Source organism: Centrocercus urophasianus, unplaced genomic scaffold (assembly GCF_019232065.1).
Source record: "Centrocercus urophasianus isolate 14NV4802_14NV808 unplaced genomic scaffold, USGS_Curo_1.0 seq_11, whole genome shotgun sequence".
NCBI classification, from domain to species: domain Eukaryota; kingdom Metazoa; phylum Chordata; class Aves; order Galliformes; family Phasianidae; genus Centrocercus; species Centrocercus urophasianus.
The window spans coordinates 49427449-49453138 of record NW_024884253.1 but is presented as its reverse complement, the minus strand read 5'-3'; the positions used below and the strand labels follow the sequence as shown (position 1 = coordinate 49453138).

At 40.0% G+C, this 25690-nt stretch overlaps 1 protein-coding gene across 1 annotated transcript in view; it reads left to right on the top strand.

The window, feature by feature from the left end:
* Positions 1-17987, top strand: part of PIEZO2 (piezo type mechanosensitive ion channel component 2) — a 236754-nt gene extending 218767 nt beyond the window's left edge. Inside the window, exons 40-51 of the mRNA XM_042839118.1 lie at positions 550-682; positions 1142-1289; positions 1396-1610; positions 3789-3947; positions 5182-5329; positions 7592-7780; positions 8225-8317; positions 9950-10122; positions 11641-11757; positions 14082-14161; positions 15448-15628; positions 16450-17987. Of these exons, the coding sequence (XP_042695052.1) occupies positions 550-682; positions 1142-1289; positions 1396-1610; positions 3789-3947; positions 5182-5329; positions 7592-7780; positions 8225-8317; positions 9950-10122; positions 11641-11757; positions 14082-14161; positions 15448-15628; positions 16450-16702 (1889 nt within the window). The 3' untranslated portion in view covers positions 16703-17987. The remainder of the gene's footprint in view (positions 1-549; positions 683-1141; positions 1290-1395; positions 1611-3788; positions 3948-5181; positions 5330-7591; positions 7781-8224; positions 8318-9949; positions 10123-11640; positions 11758-14081; positions 14162-15447; positions 15629-16449) is intronic.
* Positions 17988-25690: the final 7703 nt, after the last annotated feature.

Sequence of the window (25690 nt, the reverse complement as noted above, 5' to 3'; positions counted from 1 at the left end):
CAAACCTTCTCAAAGTTCAAATGAAGAGCTGTACTTTGTGATTCACTATGTTTTTAAAATGACATTATCCAAAAGCTGGGAAAGGAATGTCCAGTGTGGCCCAGATCCAGAATTTCTGGTTTAGCATAATCCTCAGCTAGAGGGAATTCAAAGCACATGTATTTTTCATATTTACATTCAATGGAAGTTTAAGTGGAAAAAAAAAAAAAAAAAATTGGTTAAGGATGTTAAAGTGGATTACCTTTCCCATCTTGTGAAAAAGAAGAGCTTGCAGTAGCCTGAATGTATAGTTCCAGTTGAGATGACCAAGTCAGATCAATCAAGTTTTTGCCTTTATCGCTTTCCTTCTAGAACTTGCAACTGAATGTTTTCAAGGTTTTAAAATATCAGAAATAAATTGCTATAAGAATTTATTTCCAAGCATCTTTCATGTGAGGAACTTAGGTATGAGGTAGATTTCACCATGTCTCTTACTTTCTAATTTTTGCATGTTAGCTTTGATTTTGAATTAGCTTCTTTCTTTTCTCTTTCCCTCCCCATTTTTCTCAGGAAGCACCAGTACAAGAAACAGCAGTCAGAAAGGAAGCAGTGTGCTAAGCATCAAGCAAAAATCTAGGAAAGAACTTCTTATGGAAAAGTTTCGAGAACAAATGATCAAAGCCAAGGCCTTTACAATTAAAAAGTGAGCAATGTGAGGAGTTGGGTGGGCTTGCGGGGAGGTTCCAAACAGCTGACTAATGGAGTAAAATGTTTTAAAGAGTGAAGGTTACTTCTGCTAATTCAAATGGATGAATGGATATATATATTATTCATAATATTGGGACGCTTTCTCTCTTAAGTCATACCAACTGAACTTCAAGCAAATGAGCAGAGGTTCAAACAGCACTGCAAGGATGTTCATCTATCTGATGAAAGGTTAAACATCCTATGTGAACTGGCTTGGGTGACTATGCATATTTCTACTGAACAAATGTTAATGTGATGCTTTAGAAGAAAGGGACTGGTGTCTGTGAAGTTTATGAAGGCTGTCAGAGAAGCATAGAAGTGTATTTTCCAAGCATTACTCATATCACCTCCAGTCAGTCTTATTCAGTACAGGCTACAGCTTTGTTAAATCACATTGTGGTCATTGTTGTTTTAGGACACTCCAGGTGTATGTGCCCATCAGACAATTTTTCTACAATCTTATTCATCCAGACTACAGTGCAGTGACTGATGTATATGTGCTGATGTTCCTGGCAGATACAGTGGACTTTATCATCATTGTCTTTGGATTTTGGGCTTTTGGGGTATGTCACAGAGGGCCTCTATGTAAATCCTTGGTTGGGAGCCTTGCCATAATAGCTCAGTACCATGTGATTGTTCTTCCTCAATCATTCTATTTTTTCTTTTCAGAAACACTCTGCAGCAGCAGATATTACCTCTTCATTATCAGAGGACCAGGTTCCAGAGGCATTTTTGGTGATGGTGCTCATTCAGTTTGGTACCATGGTGGTAGACCGAGCGCTCTACCTCAAAAAGACTGTCATGGGAAAGGTCATCTTCCAGGTCATCCTTGTTTTTGGGATTCATTTCTGGATGTTCTTTATCTTACCTGGAGTGACTGAAAGGTATGAACCCTTGTAATCATACAGTATTCATTGAAAACTGATGCTTTACCAAGTTATTTGAATGTGAATTTGAAATAGTTACAGCTAAGCTTTGGAATTATGAACGAATTTCTTCTTGGTCTCAATCCTAAACAGAATGTCAAAGTGCCTTTCCACAGCAAGAGCTGTGGCCAATGTAAATTTGAGGAGGAAGGAACTAGATTGTACAAGTATGTAACAAAATATTCTCAACTTAGTTCAAAAACAAAGCAGGTGAGAGAAAACTGGCCTGTAACTGAGTACTCAATAGAGAATGTTGACCTCTAGTTCAGTTCCCTACTCCCTAGACTGTTTTACATCCTTTATGAGATAGTATCTGGATACAAACTAAGGAATTCCTAGGAGCAGTGGTGAGAATTTTATTCCTTTGCCTTCCTACCTGGGCCATGCCTTCCTACCTTTATGCCCTAGTTTCTCAAGAGAAACCTTGCTTTTCTGGCTGCGTAATGATTTAGACGACTTAGTGGGAAATGTCTCTCTCAGAGTAACCTATAACTTGGTGCTCTTTTGGAATATGTGAATTTAAATCTCCTTGATCCTTCTAGAGTTGAAGGTCTAAATGCCATGTCTCTTCTCCCCTGGTTCTGCCATGTGGCTCTAGAGGTGGTGTAGATATTGTCACCTACTGCATGAAATCTTTTATTGCATCCCTGATCAGATTAACTTGAAAATCTAACATTTGTCATTGCATGGCTCAAAGCAACCTTCACTGCAGAGATATTACTGTTCCCTCTTTAGCTCTTGGCTAACTTCACTCTAGAACTTTAAATTGCCTTATTCCATTAACAGTGTAGGGAATTTGTCTGTGTCATCTAAACACAATTTGTTTTGTAAACAGTTATTTCACAGATAAAGAACAAAATATGGACATAACGTACACCCCCCCTCCAAAAAAAGAAAAACAAAGAGAAAAAAAAGAGGGAGAAAGAATTTTCCTCTTAAAAAAGGATTTTTTCCTTTTTCCTCTGTGCAGTAATAATTGATCCCTGTTTTTAAGAATTTATTTTTCAAGTGGATCTTTTATCCACTGAGCTCTGAAAATTGAGATGAAACTTTTGACTTTATTTGGACACTTTAAAGAAAGAGCAATAAAATCGTTTTGATATTTTGTGTGAACTCATGAAATATTAATCTCATGTTGCTAATCTCAAATCTGCATCTGAAATTCCTGTGCTCTTCATAAGTCATGCTGATTCTTAGAAGCCCATGCCAATTTTTTTAATCACAATAATTTTGTGGGATGTAATTGAAAACAGTGGGTCGTGTCTGATTTACAAAGCCTGTCAATCATAAAGTTCTAGTATGTTATTAGGCTACTACAGTCAGAAGCTGGGCTGTAGTAAATGTTAACTAAGATAGTCAGGGGGGTGAAGCATATGGTGTGTGAGGTGTTAAGGCAATAAGTTCAGCCTGCAGAAGATAATGACTTCTCTTCATGTAACTGTTAGGAGAGCATGAAGATGAAGCTTAGCTGTTTTCAGAGGTGCACCTTGATCAAGCAAGAGGCCACAAGTTGGAGAAAAGGAAATTCCAGCTAGATACGATAACAAATCTTTTCACTGGAACGATAGTCAATCTCGAGCAAGTTGCAGAGACAGATTGTGAGACCTGTATCCTCAGAAATATTTAGAATTGTACAGGCTCGTGAATGATTAGGTGTAATTAGACCCTAGTCAAGCAAGGGTTGATGGAAAAGATGGTCTTCAAAGACAAACCTAAATTCTTGTATGAGTCTGTGGCATTGGAGGTACATCCATGAGTAAAAATATCCGTTAATTCTTTGTAATCATTGCCAATGTTAGCCCTCTGAAAAGTGAAGAAAAGCAGTATCAACCCATGACTCACAGGAGATGTGTCATTGTTGAGACTCATGTGGTGTGGCTAGGCACCTCTAGAGCTGAGATGCTGTTCCCACTCTCTTCCCTGTGACCCCGAGGTGACTATAGATGCTGTTTATAGACTTCCTCATCCAAATTGTTTCAAATACTGTGTCACCAGTGCATTGAGGTCAGAGGCCAAAGGCTTTTCACATATTCTCAGGAAAGGGAAGCTGCCAGGAGCTCAAAACATTTCAAGCTAATTTGGTCTTACACAGATATGATGCTCATCATTTTCCTTTATTTGTCTTTTCCATTACAGGAAATTTAGCCAGAACACTGTTGCCCAGCTCTGGTATTTTGTGAAATGTGTTTATTTTGGCTTATCAGCATATCAGATACGCTGCGGATATCCAACTCGTGTTCTTGGCAACTTCCTCACAAAAAGTTATAACTATGTGAACCTGTTCTTATTTCAAGGGTAAGTCTAAACCTACTGCCCTACTCCAGTCTTCCTTAAGATGAGGACCCTTTTTCAGATGCTGAAACTGTTTGTGGCTTTTCTTTACAAGTTGTTGGAAATGAAACAGTAAATCTCGCACAGCATATTCCTCTGTGTGTGCCACATGTCCTCTGTAGTCCAGAAAAAACAACTTCAGGAACACAAATGTTAGGAATTTCAGTCTCCTACCATGAAGCTAGAAGCCCGAGTTATCAGTTTGACAGATATCAGTCTGATAAAAGATAGGGGCTGCATGCCCTGGTACAAACAGATAATGTTATTTGTTCTGCAGTCCTAAAAAGTAGTAAGGCATCAAATTCCAAAAGAGATAATTGGAGCAGGCCTACAGGCTCTACCTCTGGAGGTGGGGAAGAGAATAAAGAGATAGTAACAGAAATCACATCTCCACTTAGAAAAAAAGTTTTGTGTACCTTTTGTAAAGTGCTGCACATCTGAAGCTCTTTAGAAGTGTTGGTGTGAGTAACAGACAGTCTCAGAATGTGAATGATGTTGTGATTAAGCTAGTTCAAAGCATATATGTATTTCACAGAAAACCTGGAATAATCTTAGCCCTTCCAAATATTTTCAGTATGGGCTTGTGTCATTCCAATAGGAAAAGTTGTAGAAGAAAGTTTTCTTCACATGAAGCAGTCTTTATGACCTGGCCAAGCAGAAAAATGTGGAAGTACTAAAGGATGCACTTTGAAAAGCTGCTATGTGCATGTTGCTTTCCTATTAGCCTACCTTCTTCTGTTGCTTAATTCTGGTCATGAAGCTCAATCCTGAATGCAGTTGAGGTGTACCCATCTACTATAAGAAGGCAATGCACCACTTGGGGTAAAGAGGTATAAAATGAAGTCCCACAATCCTGTAGGAAGGCCATGTTCCTCTGTGCTCCCAGAGCAGAAGAATACGTTTACACAGGAAGTCTGTCTTGTTCTGTTCTGTCAGTATCTCATACACAGCTACTGGGTATAATGGTGCCAAAGCATGTTTATGGCCTCACAAGGGATCCAAAAGGAATGTGAGCTGTGGCAAAATATATCACCTTTAAAACACCAGTATTAGCCACGCTGTCTCATGATACGACTGCATAATTTCCAAATTATGCTTTTTAATACTCATTTTGTTCCCTTCTTCTGGCACATATGCTTACTATATTTATTTAATGTGGTTCCTCCATTTTTTGCTATCTGCTGTGGTCTCCCTCCAGATTCCGCCTGGTTCCATTTTTGACTGAACTGAGAGCCGTAATGGACTGGGTTTGGACAGATACCACTCTCAGTCTTTCCAGCTGGATCTGTGTTGAAGATATCTATGCTCATATATTCATCCTGAAGTGCTGGCGAGAGTCAGAAAAGGTGAGGAAGATGCGTATGAGTGATCCAGACCTCCTCTCCCCTGTGCAGAAATGAAGGAAAGTAATCACAAGTCCCTACATAATTTGGAAATCCACCATAAATGCAGACTGTTAGCAGATACACCTGGTGCTCATGTTCAGAAATATTCAGACTGTTGGGTTCTTTATGTTAGCTGACAGTCAATGCAAGTGAAATTTCAATTTCCTTTGTGCCTGATTTTTCCACCATCGAGATGAATTCCACAAACATGTGGCTGCTAGTTTAATTGCATGCTTGAATTTCAAGGCAGGAGTGAAAGACTCAGTATTCACATACTCTCATTATCCATAACTACTTAAATGAGTAACCCACAGTAGCAGGGAAGTTACAGCTCCAAAGAAAAGTTGTGTCAAGGAAGAGTTCATGCCTCCACGGTGTAGGTCTCAGGAATGTTTATTTCATGTAAATACAGAGGGAAGTTAGCTGGTTCCTTTATTCTGAGAGAGTTCCTGCACATCCAAAAAGAATGCAGGAAAACAGATAAATCCCCCATTTGTTTGACTAAAATTTCAGTCTCTTAAAATCATTTAAGCTTCAGCTCAAATTAAACTTGCAAATTCTGGATTCCTCATAACCGCTATAAAGATTGCAACCATATGCTTGCTTATTTTGCCAATTTGAAAAAGAAATTAAGCATTCTTTTAAGAGTGACCCAACCAGTCAGAAATGGTCCATCTGCAATGAAACAGCTGTGTTTTTAAGTGTTACTGACGTATTACTACTTTTATTATAATCCCATCTCCTAATTGCACTTACCTTCCAAGTATGTCAGTTAAATTAACTCAGAAGTGAAGTGGACACAAATCTCATAGATAGGCTTTCTCAGTATGGCTTACCTTTCTGCCATGAATAGAGCATCACCAGAGGCTTCAGGAGGCTGGAAATAATAATCCTGTTCTACATTGACGATCCAGCATACTGCATTTTTTCACTCTGCAACAGTATTGCTCTGCATTACATCTAGAATAGAATCTCTAAGTCTAAGCTTGCATGTGTGTGCTAGTGCCATGTAGCAACATAACTACCAACAACTTTATGAGTGCTGTTTTCTTATTTAATTCTCTGTCTCCTCACATTGAGTGGTGTGCTTAAGTTCTTTGGCTCTCGGAGTCTCTGAGCTGTTCTGTAACAGCGTTAAAGGTGCCTGAACTAATCTCATACAGACAAATAATATGCCCCTGGGCAATCTTGATATGATATTTTAATGAAAACAGTGTTTTGCAGTGCAAGACAAATGTTTTGATATGATGCTTTTGAAAAGTAGCTAATTTGTTTTAAATATAGCATTGTATTACAAATCTAATACTCTCTGAGGGCTTTATGGATTCGTGTTGGAAAGCAAGAACAATTTCCTGAAGCCAAATTCCTGGCATGTGTATGAGGTGCAGTACAATTCGCTGCATATTTATTTTGCATGTGTAGTATGCAGTGTGTGAAAGGCAAGATCATAAAAACCATACAGTGCTCAGTCTTGTAGGAGAACACACCATGATAAGGCGTTTTACAGGATGGTAATGCTATGGAAGTATTCAATCATAAGGACAATAACAGGGGGGTGAACAAGTCTTAGCAACATTGTCTGTGAGGTACAAAATGTAGAATACTGCAGTAACCGTTCTACTGATTGTACATATCAGCTGCTGGGAAAGGAATATATTTTTCCCCAAAATACTTTGAAGCATCTCAAGCTCTATGGTGGAAATTCTGCCTTAATGAAGTTTGTGATAAATGTGTTGGAAAGAAAAGTACAAGAAAGCTGGTCTTTCCCAAAATCGTGGAGTTTGGGGTTGAGTTTTTGTTTCTGTTGGTCTGTTTCTTTGTTTGGTAGGGGGGTCATCATCTTCCTGCTGTTTTGAGAAAATATTATTGCTGCTATTATTTTGTTTGTTTCCTGAAATTTCATGCTTATGCTGTTTGAGATTAAACATACAAATTACCCAACTTTTCTCATCTTTATGGTTGTGAAGAATCAAAACAAGAGAGAGGTTTATGATATTTTTCACACCAGATGCATACTTGAAATGGGTTTGTTTGGCACTTTTCTCTATAGTTGCCAAAATTCAGTGCCTGTAGAGGTTTGGCAAAAAATCTCAAAATAATTGGCCCAATGATGGGTAACAAATGACAGGAGATTGGAGCCCTTTAGATTCATTTACCCATCAAATAATACCAAGTGTTTCACTGATGAAAAAGACATTATTGTGTTGCTGTTTGCTTTTGCAGAGATATCCCCAACCAAGAGGCCAGAAGAAAAAGAAAGTTGTGAAGTATGGAATGGGTGGCATGATTATCGTCTTGCTGATTTGTATTGTCTGGTTCCCACTGCTCTTCATGTCTTTAATCAAATCTGTTGCAGGCATCACCAACAAGCCTCTAGATGTATCAATCACAATAACTCTAGGAGGTTATCAGGTAAAAAAGAAGCAGACCAAAAGAAGTCTGTTTTTGCACTGTATTTTCCTTGCACTGTTCCTTATTCTATGCATTGCATTTTTCCAACTGAAACTCTCCTGGCTTATGCAAGAGAACACTCAAACTCCCACGAGTGATCCCTTTTGGGTACAAAAACATCAGTTCGTAATTGATGTAAAATATTATCTTCACTTGCCAGTTAAAAGCAGAACCAACTGGCAGTTTAATCTGAATAAATTATGCTACATCAGGGAGACTCAGGTAACTGCCTGCAGGTCCCCATGGTGAACGTGAGATAATTAAGTAGAGGTAGCTTCCTTCTTAGCAGAATACATTCATAGCCTTCTGTTGGATTGGTGGACTGTGATGCACAGGATGCTGTACTGTCTGTGTAGCAGCTGATGTGAAGTAAATGTGACAAGTGTGTGTTCTTTTGTTTCCCAGCCTATTTTTACAATGAGTGCTCAGCAGAGTCAGCTCAAGGATTTGAATCAGACTGGTTTCAGTGCATTTCTGGGAAGCTATAGGGGTAACACTGTAAGTGAAATGTAGACTACTTCATTATTTTAAAATGTATGCATGTTTCTATGGAGGATTTTTGTGTGGTTTGTTTATGTAGTCAAGTGGTCAGCAACACTGCCATCATTAGGAAGATGTGTACATAAAGAGTCATTAGTACAGGGTTGGACAGATCATTTGCCAAGGTGGGGCTGCATTATGAAGAGACAAATTACCATTAATCAAATTATCTTTGCACAAAGTTGTGGAAGACAGAAGTCCTAGTTTTCCTATCACCTGAATAAAAACCTTCCTTCTAAAGGACACAAATGTGTTCTGGTGACACGTTATTTTTGGCTCTCTTAAGCCCCAAACTTCTTCCTACAGTGCACGTGGATTTCACCTTCCAGTGAGGGGCTGTGATGCTGTCAAAGAAAGTGTGTATGGCCTGGAAAAGTTTTGACATTAGAATATCTTAGTTTAAACATGGTCTCCCTATTTCATGGTGCACTGTGCCTGAAGTTATCTCAACTCTCTGTAACAAAAAAGACTGGTATTTTGCAGAAACTGTTGTGTTATTAAAGTGACTGTGTTTTGATCAAATACCACTTTAAGAGAAGTGCTTCCTTCTAGCCCATTGAAGAATTAACATTTTTTAATACCAGATGCTATCAAATAGCTCAGGAGTTATAACAGTAATATTGTAATCATGATCTACTTTGAAACTCAACAGTTTCAAGTTGCCATGTCAATTGCAGACATCTTTCCTTGCTGAAAGATGCTTAACAAAAGACAGAGTACAATTTTAATAAAAATGGGAAAACTATTAAGAGGTGCAAGGTGTCTTGTGCCTACTGATTATGTCTGCCGATCCACAGCAGCAAGGCTTGGCATAATGTTTGCACAGTCATTTATATTTTGTGCTGATCACAGAATCATAGCATGGCCTAGGTTGAAAAGGACCACAGTGATCATCTAGTTTCAACCCCCTGCTATGTCAGGCAGGGTCGCCAACCACCACACCAGGCTGCCCAGAGCCACATCCAGCCTGGCCTTGAATGCCTCCAGGCATTCAAATGGGGCATCCACAACCTCCTTGGGCAACCTGTTCCAGTGTGTCACCAGCCTCTGTGTGAAAAACTTCCTCCTGATATCTAACCTAAACCTCATCTTAGTTAAAACCTTGTCCTATCACTATCCACCCGTGTAAACAGTTGTACCCCCCTCCTGATCACTGGTAGAATTTGGAGTTTCAGTGAAGCTACATATGAAGTATCAGAGGCACATGTCAGACTGGTATGGCCTGAAAGCAGCATAGCCTGCTAGATCCAGAGATCCAGTATCCAAGGGGAATATTAGAAAGGATTCAAGATAAAATATAATCTACAGAGTATACCTGTTGAACATTCAAACTCATTTTGTCCAACTTGACTACTGTATTTATTCTTTGAACTGCAGGGCCATTTTTGTTTTGCCTTCCCGTGTTGGCTATGCTTTGTTTATTCCCCTCCTCATCTAAGGCCCCAGCAGGTACCTGACAGAGCAATCTGTGTAAATGAATGCACTTCTGATTAATCAAGTATTTATTATTCTTCCTGATGAGGAAATATGGTTGTATGTCTTGTGAACGCCATGGCATTTAAAGTTTATTTTCCTTTTCTGCAACTACAGGCTGCTTTGCAGTTTTTAGAGGGCTATGGAAAAGAAGATATAACCCTTGCAGATCTGGAAGGGAATTCAAACTCCTTATGGACCATCAGCCCTCCCAGTAGGCAGAAAATGATACAGGGACTGCTGGATTTTTCAGCTGAGTTCACTGTAGTACTTTCATGGAGCATTCAAAGGTAATCAATATGACTGCTGTAAGTCTGATGGATCATTTGCAAAGCTTTCCTTGAACAGAACAGTTCCACACTGCAAGTTTTTGTTTAGTTTTTCAGCAAATTCTATTGTATTGCAAAAAAAAATTTTTAAAGTAAGAGGAAGCAAGACAGAGGGTGGTGACCTCTGTTACATAGGAATTCTCAAGAAATAAATAGAGAAATGGAGCCACTTCCAAGTAGATGATTTTTATAAAAGCAGGGAGCAGTTCAATGGGACTTGAGGGGGAGGAGGGAAAAGTAAAAACACTTTGGTCTGTTTTAGATTGAGATGTCCAAATAAACTTTGCCTCAAACAACAACCTTGTAATCATTTATGAGAACTAAAGACTTAGACATAGTTAAGGCAGAAAACCAAAGAGGAAATATAAACACCCTCTTTTTAAGGGAATCTAAAACTGATAAAAAGCTATTTTTTAAATACACGTGTACTTGGAGCCATTGTTCTGCTACCTGGCACAGATGCACTTTGTTGACACTTCTACCTATTTAGTTGTGGTAAGTTGGCCTCAGTGAAATACTACTTTACAATCAAATTTTTGCAAGGACCGACCTAAAATATGCAGTATTTGGATGCAGGCTGAAGCACACCAAATCACTAGGATCGTTTCTTGGCTAATGTCTGCCACCTTGGACTGCTGGGCTAAGTTGGAAATGAACTGCCATTGCAGTCCTGGTATCTGCATGGATTTTTTTGAAAGTAGACATGTGGTTGTTACAGCTATCCCCAGCAAATGACCATTCTCAAGAAGAGGTCAGCTGAATCACAGTGGGAGCTCTGAATATTCTGGGTCAGTACTTTCACAGTCAAAACTAGGCTTGTAACAGATCTGCACTCTTTATTCAACTTTAATTGACCCTCCCTATTTTTCTGGAAGCATGCAGTATTAAGCTAGTGAATTACATTCCTCATCCATTTCTGAACCTTATATTAATTTGCAATGCATAACTACAGACATTCATACACTGGATTTGAAAGAGACCTTTTTCACCCTCAAATTATATCCTGTGGATTATACTGCAACCATAAATGACTGAAAGTGGTAAAGGCTTACCACAGTGACCTCCCACTTTTGCTCTGTAAAGGGAAACTGCTGTCTTTCACCTAGGCCAGGAGATTGCAAGCAGCTGTACAACGATTTCTTGTATCACTCAGGCAGCATATATGCTTTCTGCCCTTACCTATTATCTGCTGGGGGAACTTCTTAGCTGTCCCATGCAACCCAGGGCTTGTCCTGCCTTCCTGCTGCATCCTGACCACAGGGCATGACAAAAGGCAGTGTGCAGAAGCTGATCCTGGTCCAGCTACATTCTCATCTCAGGTAGAGGGTGAATGATGCTTGCTACTTAGCAAAGGTTGGTATGGGCAGGATCACTGTGGTAAGACTAGTTAGATAACCAGCCTTAGTGTTCAGTGAACAAGTGCTCAGGTTCTGCTTTCAGTGTAGACTGACTGTATGTCTTCCTTTTTACTTAAAACAGGAATCTCACTCTTGGTGCCAAAGCAGAAATAGCATCAGATAAACTTACCTTTGGCCTACCAGAGCAAACCAGAAGAGATATTGCTACAATGATGTCTGGAAAGCCATTGGAAAAGGTGTAAGTTATCTTCCTTGCCTATGTATATGCAAACCTACTCCTTTTAATCCTAATTTCTTAAGGAAACAAGGCTTGTGCAGATGTATTATTTGTCTGCCCATATATCCACACAGAATCACAGAACTGCAGGGTTTGGAAGAGACCTCAGAGATCACTGAGTCTAACCTTTTTCCCTAGGAAGTATACTAAAATAGGTCACACAGATAGGCGTCCAGGTGGGTCTTGAATATCTCCGCAGATAGAGACTCCGCAACTACTCTGGGCAGCCTATTCCAGTGCTCCTTTGCCCTTAATGAAAAGTTCTTCCCCACATTTGTATGGAACTTCCTATCTTCAAATTTTAGGCTACTACTCCTCCCTCATTGTTTGCAGAACTCCAAGAATCTTCAGATTTTTCCTAATCTTTCTGGTTTTAGGATCCTTCTGCAACCACAACTCTAAGCTTAGAAATCCTGAAAAGTATCAGGGAGTTCTCCAAGATCAACCACCTCTAAAAAGTTTTGTAGTCTTATTTACAGAGGCCAAAAGCATTGAAGTCACAGAAAAATAACATTGCCTTAAAGGTCAGAGCTTATTTATTTGTAGTAAAAGGAGGCCAAGAACACTCTATGAATACTGGAACTCTACCATCGAACGTGGTGAAGCTATTAGTTGTTTTTTTTTTCTTTTTCTTTGATTTATTGGATAAGCACAAGTTCATTACAGTGTATTCACACTTAAGCTCTCCTCTGAGTTACTTGAGTTCAACTTGATTTGAGGAAGTCATACTGATGAATGTTTTGTTCTAAATAACCACCAAAACCGCATTCCTCATTGTTATTGAATGGCACTAGATTGGAAAGGAAGTGTTAAGTCACTGCGATCAAAGGGTAACATCTGCAGACACTTTTGACATCAGATATTTTCCTGTAATGGAAATTTGCAAGACATAAGAACTTTTTCTTCATCTGAATATCAAACATTATTGTATGGATGTAGCCTTATAACATTAATAGCAGTGATGTCTCTCAAGTTTTAACAGTCTGGCTCTTCCCCTTCTGCATTATCCCTGAAGGTCATCTGATCTGATTTGTGGCCACAGGAATTGTAAAGTTAAAGCTGAGGCCAGCTGAAGAGTGAAAATTCTTGGTTCATCTGTCTTAGAAGGTGGAAGTGAGACACGCAGCAGCTTTTCTGTACCCACGCAACCTTGTATGCTCAAAGAAAGTCGAAGAGACTGCTGCACATGTGATCATCATGTTTAAAATAGATTTTTGAATTTTTTTTTTAGCCCTGTGAGGATACAGAAATATTTCCTAGGGCAATGTAGTGACAAAGAGAGTAGGTTTTCCTCCTTTGTGGGAAGATGTAATTCATCTGTAATTCTCTCTTTGCAAAAGATGAGCAGTAACATAGAAGATAGAGCTGTATTCGCCCATGTTACAATAATATTGTTGATTTGAGCATCTTTAATTTTGTCACAAAGAAAAAATCTTTGTGGAAACTGACAGCCGTGTGACAAATTCTGCAGGGAGTTTTCTGCCACAACTATGCCGGGACACCTTGGCTGCTGAGCTCCTACCTGTTCCCTGGGCCTGATCACAAAGGCTTTAAATTGGCCTCTGTTCCTCAATAGATTTGTCTATACAATGAAGTAGTGTCAGAGGACTTCCATGAGAGCTCCTCTTTCCTAGAATTTTTCACTCACTTAAGGGGAAGTTTAGGGCAGCATCTCTTCATTTAATGAATTTTTTCATTCTCCCTCAATGCTGATAATTCATCTCACTTAAGGTGATTCAATTTTGAGTCCAATGAGGAACTTCTACAAACATCTTTCTGTTTAATTTGAAGTCCTCCAGATTATACCAACTGTGAAAATATTTCACAGTAAAATGTTCTAGGGAGAATTCTTACTCTTCAGATGTTATTTTTCAAACATTCTGTAATTCTGAAGTAGTAAATATTTTCATTACATATTTTCCTAGCTTGTTTATTACTGGGGATATGTTGCCTTTCTTTGCGCTGCTTATACAGCTGACTATAAAAGCAGCTTTGTTAAAAAGGAGAACAAAATATAAATTTTACATTCCTTGCAAACACATATGCCCCAGGTGTGTGGGATTCATGGTGTGTGAAAGGGGACATTATGGATGGAGCTCCCTGCTGAAGTACTGACAGAACATAGTTAATAAATCCAGCTAACTTTCAGATGTGACATCTGAACACTATAAAATCAGAGCTTAAGCCAAGAATTACTGGGAACTCTGTATAGCCCTGTTAGATATTTCTAAATTATTTTAGAGGTATAAAAATATGAAATATTTGCTTTCTCATTTTTTTTCCAGAACATTAGAAACAGTGTATCCGTACTACATCAAGGCTCCTAGTGATTCTCTGGCAAAACCCATAAAGCAGCTATTGACAGGTATGTATCCAGGCCATGGAAAACAGAGTGCAGTTGAAAAAAGTGCAACACCACTGCTAACTGTTATGGGACACCTTGGACTGAAATACTCTTACAGTTGTTTCTACCTGATGTCTACAGGCTTGAGGAGAGACGAGAGTACAAGGCAGAAAATGCATTTGGATATACCTTAGCTTTGTATTTAACAGCAAGGAGTCTACAGATTAAAAGTACAGTTCTTTTCCTTCAAGTCTGCTTTCAGAAACTGCTTTCCCTTCTATTCTAAGAAAGTGTTGACAAGTTTCACCTCTGCATCTCTTTAATACTTTACTGCAAATACTAGCACTGCATGTCTGCAAATTAATCAGCTTGAATAATGATGTTGAATGATTGATTTTAGTTCTTCCCTCCTTATTGACTCTAAAGAATCCAATTTAGATAAATAATCAAATTTCAAAGTACCCAATCAGAATGTCTAGATACTCATAGACATGCCAAGTACATACATGTGTATATACATACATAAAACCAGTTGGATTGGAAAAGTAAGAAAAAGTTTTTGACTAAGAATGTCTTTCTCAACAGAGGTTAAATTTGACTCGCAAATGTTTTCTTGCTCATTGTGTAGTGCATTACTGTTGAGTGAGCATGTTATGACAAATAATTCATGAGACTGAATCTAGCTTTACTTGTAGCAATAAGTTACCAGTGCTTCACTGTCGTTAGTCACTGTGCATCCTAAAAACACCTTTTTCTTTGGGTTCGTATAATGCACTTTAATGCATACGCTGCTAATGTAGGGTTCTCAGAAAGCAGAAGAGCCAGAGTTTAACTCCTGTTTGTGTGATCATTTATGCGTTATATTACAGTATGCTTTTCTTGATATATCTATTACACCAGAAAGTAAGTGGTAGTTTCACTCTGACATATAGAAGTTGACTATTATCCCTCCAAGTTAAATGTGCTTTAGATGTGAAATGTGGACATACTTCTTGTTATCGATTGATTGGCTTGAAAATACTTGAATGACTTGACAGCTGTACAGAAGAAAATGTAGTTGATGTCAAATATTTTATTTATTTAATGCTCATTTATGTAAAGATTAGTGTAAGGAAAGCCATAGCAGTCTAGATAGACTGTACTTTTGTACAGAAATACTGCAAAAGGGATTGTAAGAGAGTTATAACAAATCTTTATTCCTACATTGCGCTGTTATTTTATCATGCCAGTTATGAAAACATCTAATAGTGATCAGTTTGACTTTTGCAATTCTTGGTATACCTATTACCATTTCCTTTTTTCGATAGACTGCAGATGGGAAAATATTACAGTTTCCCTGGTCAAAAATGTGTCTGAAGAGGGAGTTCGTGAGTGGTGGGTTTTGAATCAGCTTGGGAAAAGATACAAAACATCTGAAGAGAGCCTTGAACTCTTCATATTCAGTGATAAAGTCAGTCCTCCAAGCCTTGGATTCTTGGCTGGATATGGGTAAGAAGGAATCTAAACATAGAATTAAAATACCACAGATGAGATAGAAGGTGACTTGTTTTGTGGGTGTATGTTATTTCTTTTTTGTTGTTCTAATGTTTGAAACTCCAGAAAAGGGCTTCTGTGAGAATTGTAATTTCACATCTATTACTGATATCTACAGAATACATTGCGTTTTTAAGGAATGATGTGCCCTTTCATATCCACACTCCAGTGGGAAAAAAAGGCAAAAGAAAACCAAGTTCTGCCCAAACTGATCAGTTTTGGCGACATTCCCAATCTATTGCTAGCAGTCAAGAACTCTGTCTGAAGCTGTTATGAAATATAGCTCCATAAATAGAGGAAGTTGGGAGACTGTGCCTCCTGAAAGATATTCCCTTCCAGCATCCTTTGGAGAGCTCCTCACATGAGTTTTATCCTACAAGTTCAGGCAGTTGTCAGTCTGTCACCACTTTTGCACACTTTAATAAAAACAATTAGACATGAGATCTGACAGATTACTTGCATTTAGTAGCCAGAGGTTGTGAGATTTCCCTACACCTTCCAAGCTGTAGCAGACAAGATGCAAGACTACTGTCATAATTGACTGAGGCTAAATCATTTAAGCCAGCAGTTTCAGCTGTGTATATTCTCAGCTTTCTGTTGTGTTGGAAGAGATCTTATTTTCTTTCATCCTACAGCACAGAAGAAACAAGATCCTAAATAGAAATCAATGTTCACTCTGCTGACAGACTGTACTTAACCATGTAGATGAGCTCTCTGTGATTTAGATGGTCATCTTTCAAGGCACAGCTTGAACTTTTTCCATTCTTTCTTTTCAGCATCATGGGACTATACGCATCAGTCGTCCTGGTGATAGGGAAGTTCGTCCGTGAGTTTTTCAGTGGGATCTCTCACTCCATCATGTTTGAGGAGCTACCCAATGTAGACCGAATCTTGAAGTTGTGTACTGACATTTTCTTAGTGCGAGAGACTGGAGAACTGGAACTAGAGGAAGACCTGTACGCCAAACTAATCTTCCTGTATCGCTCACCAGAGACTATGATCAAGTGGACTAGGGAAAAAACTAATTGATCTCTTTGGTGTCACACTGCAAATCAAGTTGATTTCATCTGAATTTTAAAGAAAAGGAAAAGCACAATATTCTCTTAAGAGCTAAGCCTTTTATAGTTAGGTAGCGATCATTTTTCACTGAAGGAGTCCTGGAAGCTACGGCCTTTGGAATCCATGCTGCCTTTCAAATTAAGGATCAACAGTGAAGAAAGTTGGATGATTTGCTGTTTTTAATGTGCCACTCCTCTACAATCTGGGGACAGCTTTGTAATTTAATCAGCAAAAAGTTTGCATCCCTGTCTGGCTAATTTAATTTTCCAGACAATAATTACCTTCAAAGAGAAAGGAAAGGAGTGAACCCACAATTGACTCCAGAGGACCTTCCTAACTTTTTCTGGAGTCATATTGGATTGTGCAATATGCTGTTGTACGTCACTGACTTTCAAGCTACAAGTTCTGGGACAGTGACTAGCCTTCAGGACACCCAAGACCCAGGGCCACAGTGGGAACTGCATTCTAGCCATACCCATTTGTAGAAAAGCAGAGATTTTGATGTATAAAGGACACCGCAGACAAACCTCTGCTAGCAAAAAGGGTACAAATTACAATCTCTTTAAATGCCTTATTTTATTTGTACAGTCACAGAAAACATTTCCACCAAACATCAATGACTCAGGAAAAAAAAAAAAAAAAAAAAGCAACTGAACCTTAACATTTTGTCGAGGGTAACTAAAGGCTAGAATAATTATAGTGAAATATTGGGATGTTCTGCTAGGCCATTTTCTCCAGAGTTACTGCTTTCCATTAGATGAGAAAAGAAAGTGAATTCAATGACCTAAGGAGCTACGTCATTTCTTATAATCCTTTAAAAACTGAATAGTGTGTGCTTCTCTCTGCTCCCCATGACATGCTTTTCCCCATTTCGATGACTTAAGGCAACCATTGTTTTGCTGTTAGCTGATACTCTTCTTCCAGTGTTTCAGGTATAGGAAAACATTTACATATTCCAAGTCACATTTTTTTTTACATCTGAGACAGGTTTGTTATTTTTTTAAGTTCCCAAATGTAGACATGCATATGAGCTTGAAAACTGGCCTTTTTTTCTTAAATTACTATTATTAGTGACACAAATGGCTCAATAGAGATCATTGTAGCATGAAAATTTACATTTGCAATGTAGATTTCATTCCATGTTAAAAAAAAAATTATTGAGAAAAAAAAAACATTGAGTGGGTAAGGTATATTAAAAGGGTATATTGTGTAGTTTTGATTCAGTAATGACTTAAAATAAAGCACATGTTGCAAAGTCATTTTAGAAGTATTTTTTCCTCTGCCTTTTTACATGAAATGGGAAAAGTTTGACATTCTTCTAACTCTGTGACAAATAAATCTCTTTCCTGTAGTTAGCTGGTATTTATTATATGAATAATTAGTTAATCGCCAGAATGAAAATAATACAAAAATTTGCTGGCACATTTTACTGCAGAAGTTCATAAAACAGCAAAACTGAATGAAGTTGCAACATACTCTGCTCAGTGCTTCCATGATAAATACTGTCACATCCATTCTATACTGTGAAAACTAACATTTTGGGCACCACGAAGTGCACAAAATAAAAGTCGCTTCATCATATTGTAACAATAAAATCATTTGGTGACTGGAACTCACTGGAAGACAACCTGATTTCCTCTAAGTGTAATGGAAAGCTGGCAGCATTCCCTGGTGGAGAGTTTTGTTCCATTTCTTCCATACAACCTGTGAATGAAAAACAAAGTGTACAGGGCAGCCCTGATGTAGGATCTGACACAGACGCTTTGTGGTCAGATGGATCCTTACCTGTGTGTTCAGTGATTTTGAGGAGGCAACACTGGGAGAGAGATGTGAAGGGTGTGATATGGTTCTGAAAGTACCAGTACCAGCAGCAGAACCATACTGGCCATAGTTGGACATGGCTGACTTTCTAGCTCCCTCTCTTTAACAAACAGGCACTTACTTTCTGGTGAGAAAACTCTGCAGAATCAGCTGTACAGTTATTTGAGCTTTGCAGAAATGTTCTGCACTTTCTTTCATTGATCGATCAAACTTTGAAAATAAAAGTATTCTTCTGTTGTGAGGTTTTTTTTGTTTTGTTTTTTCAAAACAACACACAGTCAAATTGGCAACCTACGGACTGGATAAGGGACTGCAACAGGTGGAAATTGTACTGCTAATCTCCATCCAACCATCCTGCTAAAGCTGAACTGCCAGCTACTTTCTAAAGGCATCCTTTAGGAAATCAGTACTGGGGCCACTACCATTTAATGTCTTTATTAACAGTCTGGAGGAGAACACAGAGCACACTCTCAGCGAGATTGAGGACAACACCAAATCTGGAGCTGTTTATAATGTATATTTGTCAACTGCCCTTCTGAAGAAAGAGGAGAGAAATTGATAGAATGGAAGACATGACTGCTTTTCAAAGGGACTTAAGGATGCTGGTGGCACAAACAGCCACATGCTTCATGAAGTTCAAATAAGGCAAAGCAAAGCTCTACATCTGATATCGACTCAGCCCATGCAATTCAGACCAGCTAGTGAGCTTCAAACAGCTTTGAAATAAAAAGACCCAGCAGGGAGGAGGAGGGTGAATGGAAACATCACATATATAGCAGCAGTGTATCCCTGATGCAAAGAAAGCCAGCAGCACAGTGAGCTCATTTACAAAAGCACAGCTGCAAATCAGGGGAGTTTATTAGTCCCCTCCAATCAGCACTCATGAGACCACATCTGGAGAACTGCATCCAGGTTTGGGATCCCCAGTGAGAGAAAGACTCTGTCATACAGGCATGAGTCTGGCAGAGGGCTGGAGGACAGACAATGTGAAGAGAGACTGAGGCAGCTGGGCCTGTTTAGCCTTAAAAAACACACTGGAGCCTGCAGCTAGCTGATGGCAAGGCACACAGCAGGATGAGCTAGGCTATGGAGTTACAAAAGGATAGATGTGCCAAGAGGCAACCAATAGAAATTGCAGCAAGAGAATATCCGATTAGATATAAAGAAAATTATTTCTCCTACCATGGAGGTAGTCAAGCACTGGAACAAGAGCACAGAGCTTTTGGTTCCTCAGCCTCAGAATTTTTCCAAACTTCTAATCTGAACTAAGTCATTATTTTAGGATTCTGTCATGGACACCGCAGCTCACTGAAGAGGATGTATTTGCTGCTAGATGAACAAGGTCTGAAATGGTAGAATAAAAACATAGATCCAAAATAACAGTATTGTACAGAAATGTGTACTGACAGTCAGTTAAACCCATACGTCCAATTTTGAAAGGCTGAGCCCAGGCAGAGAAAGGTCTTGATTTCTCTTTTTCAACCTTATAATCAAGAACTTGTGTCTCTCAGAATGATAACATAAGCCCTGATCTGTGCGGACGGACTGAATTGGATTAAATGGCCTTTCAGAAGGTCACCATCTCTGAGGGACAGGAACAAATCCTTGTGACTATTTTCTTAGGTTTTAGGACTCCTCCGCGTCTTTCTCAGTGCAAGAGCAGCTTCCCAGAGGAACAAATCTAGAGAAGAAACAGCTTGAAATGATGGCTGTCTTGCAGCTCCCATCAAGGCATATTATGCTTACCACATATTCATGGCATTGAGATTGACACAACCAGCACGATGCACAAATTTACCTGAGTACAATGCGTCTCTTTAGCTGGCATGAAGGCTGCTTTCCAGGTGCTGCCACAAGCACTCACTGAGTGTGCCTTGTTTCTTTGGGAAATGATAGCATGGTGTACTTCAAGGCCCAAACCCTGAAGATGCAGAAGCAGGCATGGAGGGAGGAGGCCATGACTGATGAGATCTAATGTTGATACCCTTACCCTGAGCTCTTCACAGGTGTGGTGAATATTCTGTCCATTGTGTGTTTGGAGCATTCCCTGAGAGTTTGCTTTCCAGAAAACCTTACTGAAACACTACCAAGATGTCCCCAGATACCATTCTCTTTTGCAATTAAATGAATATAACTGAATTAAAACAGATGAAAACGGGCCTCTGCATGGACAGTTTCTGTTTTAGCTCCACTCCTCTACAGGAAAAAGGCACGCAGCTGAGGGGCCCAAGAGAAGCCCAAGATACTTTCTTATGTCTCATGTTCCCACAAACACTTTTCAAACCATAGCAACTGCTCTTTTTTCTTCCTTTTTTTTTTTAAACCCAGTATTCCAATGAGATGAAAGATGAAGTGATATTTTTTTCTTCATCTGGAAGAAGTGAGAGCAACAACCAGTAGCTCTTCCCAGCTGTCATCACAACCTTAACAGAAAACATTCTCACACTGCTCTTCTCCCTTGTAAACCCAGGGGCCTCCTGCAGCAAGCATCGAGCACTATACTGTAGATGATCCAGTTGGCCATAGCTGCAAGTTTGGCTGCCCTGACACACTACAGGCTGTGCTGAACTTCTTTTTTTTCCTCACTACAGTCACGTTTTGTTTTGGATACAGCACGTCCTACAATGACCACGAATTTGTGGCAAGCACCACCCTGGACATCCCTCAGTGACAAATGTGGTTGGATATGGACTCAAGGCCATTTATTCCCATCCAACCCAGCCATACTAACAGGTAAGGCATTTGATTACTGTGGGCATTTTAGCAGCCAACTGTAAGGTGACAAGGAACTGACTAAATTTGGTAAAGTTTTCCTGCCATTTCAAAGAGTCTGTTTGGAAGACTAGGAAAACAGCATAGCCAAGGAGGTGGCATCACATTTATTGAAGTTTTCTACCTATGCCTCCCAATTCCTAAATTCTCTCACTGTTTCCTGATTTCCATGCAATATATATATATATATATAAATGTTTTTTAAAAGTGGAAAAAGAAAAACAAGCTTCACTTGCCAAAATATTTTTGCTTCTATAATTTGGGATTAAATTTCATGGTGAGAATGATGAGCAAAAATTAAGACTGCACTCCCAAGGTATAGTTGAAAATGAGACATACCTAGAAATTGCATTTCCGTTGGCCATTTCTTTAGTCCTTTCAGGAGTTGAAACAAAATTCCTCTTCTCTTTACTTATTTTCTTTACTTTAAGACAGCAGAATAACCACCAGCATTTGATCTCCTGGACCTCTGTTGGGTGAAGGGAACCACAGAGTGGTTTGGGTTGGAAGGGACCTTTAAGATGATCTAATTCCAACCTCCTGCTATAGGCAAGGTCACCTCCATCTTGACCAGGTGGCTCAAAGACCCATCCAGCCTGGCCTTGAATACTTCCAGGGAGGGAGCATCCACAACCTCTCTGGGCAACATGTTCCAGTGTAAATAATTTCTTCCTAATATTTAGTTTAAATCTACCCTCTCTCAGTTTAAAGCCATTCCCCCTTGTCCTGTTGCTACGTGCCCTTATAAGAAGCCCCTCCCCATCTTTCCTGTAAGCCCCCTTCAGGTATTGGAAGGCCACTATTAAGTTCCCCGTCTCTTCTTCAGGCTGAAGAACCACAGCTCTCTCAACATGTCCTCGTACAGCAGGTGCTCCAGCCCTCTGATCATTGTGGCCCTCCTCTGGACCTGCTCCAGTAGCTCTATGTCCTTCTTGTGTTGGCCCTGGAACTGGACAACAAGGCCAACAAGTTTCCTTTCCCGGCCAACAAGTGCATTTATTCTCATGATGTCTCCATCCATAGTATTGAAATAACTTTTCAGAAAACAGCAGGATAAGCAAATTTCAGCTGCAGTTCATTCTTCTCAGTCTTGCTGTAGAAATGTTTGTGGTAGCAGTATTATTTTTTTTAAGTTAATGCAAAGCTGTTGGCCTCAATAGCGCAAAAAACATGTTAGCAGTGAGCATCCCAAAAATCCCACTTGTTTGTTTGATGGAGCATATCACTCAGCTCCCAGTGTTTAATCAAAGAATTCAGAGTTATTCCTGACTTACTAAACTGGTTAACCCCTGGGCAATGCTGTAAAACTGCTGCTGTTCTGCATGGCATCACATAGTAATAGTACTTCATTTTTGTGCAACCCCCTACAACCTCATTCTGTGCCACATCTCATGACATTGTGCTGCCCAGACAGATTACATGATTGTATTGCCATGTGTACAGACAATAGGTATACAAAGGTTAGGCTTAGTAAGATTATCACAATGGAAAGATAATCAAAATAACTGGGAATGCTCACCAAAGTCATAGGCTCACAGTAAACTCCACAGGCAGTAATCTCCAGAAGACATGCTTCCTTAGTGCCAGTCAGCTCTTAAATGGGATCTGGAGAGGTGGAGGCTCTCACAGGCTCCCCCCTTCCGATATCACAGATGAATTGCCTTCACCTGTGCTCCTGCAGCTGACTCATTGCTTGCCCCAGGTGGTCAATCAGAGGATCAGGCCGTGATCAACATACACCATGGAAGTCCAGGGTCAGTGTTAGAAATCCAAAATCACACTGTCTCCTGTACTGTATCACAGAATAGGATGAGCTTCAAACACAGAACCATGTTACCTGGCCTGAAAAAGAAAAAAAGGCAAATGGGATTATGCAGTAATGCTTTCTCTTGTTTTCATTCTGGGTGTATAGCTCACCACCAGCTGAGCACAGAGTGCTCATTGCCATTGACTTTAGAGATGAGTAGAAATACAGATGGAATTGGTTTTGGTTGTCTCATTCAAAGGGAAGCTTAAAAAAAAATGAGATTGAGGAACAAATAGATGTGAAAAACCTCAAGGAATGTTTCTATCTACCAATTGCTTTGCTATAAAAAGTCCAACTAGGCCAAATAAGGTATATTATACTTATATTATATTATACTTCCATCTGCTTCAAAGGGGCACTTAGAGGACAAAAATTGTCATGTTTGCATGGCTTGACTCTGCTCCCACTCTTCCTTGTGTCTAACGAGAACAGGATGCCATTTACTGCTGGGCCCCCTGTCCTTTGTCGCCAACCAAGTCTTATATGTGTCAGCACCTAGATCCCCTTCATTGCCTCCTAAACATCTGAATGACTTCACAGCTGCCAGGGCCCTGCTACAGAGCAAGCAAAGTCAGTGAGCCTGGGCTCTTCCTCCCTGGTGGTTTCATTCCTCTCCATCCCAAAGTGATACACCCCACGGGCAGGGTCCTGCTTCTGTACTGAGCACAGGGCACCAATGGAGACCAAGCAAGAATTGTCCTTGGAAATGGCACCTTTGTGAAGTGGCCCCAGTGAAACACTGAGCAAATCTCACAGAGCAAAAGATACAGTCATGTAAAATGAAATGACTGAAGGTCATCTGTGTGTGCAAGGAGACAAAACGCATTTCAGATGGCTTTTTGAATCATCCTTTTTTGATGTTTATCATTTGAGCTATTTCTTTTGTTCTGTTCAGTCCATCTGGTAATTAGCTCATGATGTGTGGATTCAAAACACATACTTAGTACTTTGATGATGAAGTAATATTTCTCTTGCTTGTTTTGCCTAAACAGACTCCACAGCCATTCCCTCAGGGCTGTGGGATTTCTGTAGCTACTTCAATTACTTTTGACTTTAAAAAAAAATGAATTGGTGGTCTTGTTCAGGGGCCAAATGGCAGGAAGGGCCAAATGACAGGGTCTCCACAAGGGTTTCTGACAGATGCTGAATCTTCTGTGCTGCAGCCTGAGGAAGGTGGATGCCCAGAATGCAGCCATAGCATTTCTCTTTTTCCCTGCTCATCCATTCCCATGCTTGACCTCAGCTGACTGAGTGTGGGTTCAGATGTCCCCAAATTCCTTCCAAAGGCATGCAGGGATGTGTTCCCTATGATGCATGTTTACTCAAAATGTCCTGGGCAGAGGATGCAAGCACAGAGAAAGATGGACAGCCCAAAGAGAGAGTGCTACTTTCTGCTGAGCTATGTAGGATCAACGCTGATACAGCTGACCTTGTAGCAGCCTGGAGAAGCCATTTCTACATCTGCAGGCTAAAGCCTTGTCCTTTTTCCTGTGGCCAGGCTCACGGACACCCATGCACTGATCTCAGGCTCCTATGTGGGGACCGTGGGAACAATGCCCCTCCCGCTGTAAGCAAGCAAAAATCAGGTTCACAATCACATGAGGAACCTGAACACCCATAAATCTCGATGACTTGCATCCCAGAGCCCTGAGGGGACTGGCTGATGTAGTCACCAAGCCACTTTCAGTGATATTTGAAAAGTTGTGGAAGTAAGGGGAAGTCTCTGGATTGCATCTAAAGAAGCATGGCCAGCAGGTCTAGGGAGGTGATCCTGCCTCTCTGCACTGGTGCGACTTCCCCTGGAGTACTGCATCCAGATGTGGAGTCCTCAACACAGGAGAGACACAGACCTGTTGGAGCATGTCCAGAGGAGAGTCACAAAAATGATCCCAGGGATGGAACACCTCCCTACAAGGACAGGCTGAGAGAGCTGGGGTTGTTCAGTCTGGACAAGAGAAGGCTCCAAGGAGGCCTGATAGAGGCCTTTCAGTATCTAAAGGGGGATTGTAAGAAAGAAGGGGACAGACACTTTAGCAGGGTCTGCTGTGATAAAATAAGGGGAAATGGTTTCATAATTAAAACAAGGGAGATTCAGACTGGATGTAAGGAAAAAGGTTTTTTTTTATGAAAGTGACACTGGAACAGGTTACCCAAAGATGTGGTGAATGCCCTGTCTCTGGAGACACTCAAGGACAGGCTGGACGGGGCTCTGAGCAATTTGATCTAGCTGTAGGTATTGCAGGGGAGTTGGAATAGATGGTCCCTAAGGGTCCCTTCCATCTCAAACAATTCTATGATTCTGTGATTCTAAAGAGGAAGCCACAAAAGCAACAGAGATGGCATCTTCCCTGCCAGCTGCCTTTGACCAATAAGTTGGAGTATTTCCTTGCAGAATGCTGAGGCTTTCTTCATTCCCAAATACAAAAACACAAGCTATTAGAAAAAGGATGAAGGGACTGGAGGGAGCAGGCCAGCTCAAGCACTCCAACACTACCAAGATGAAAGGATGTAAAGCTTATTCTAAGAGCTTTTCTGCCTTGCAGCTCAGTTGTATTTAC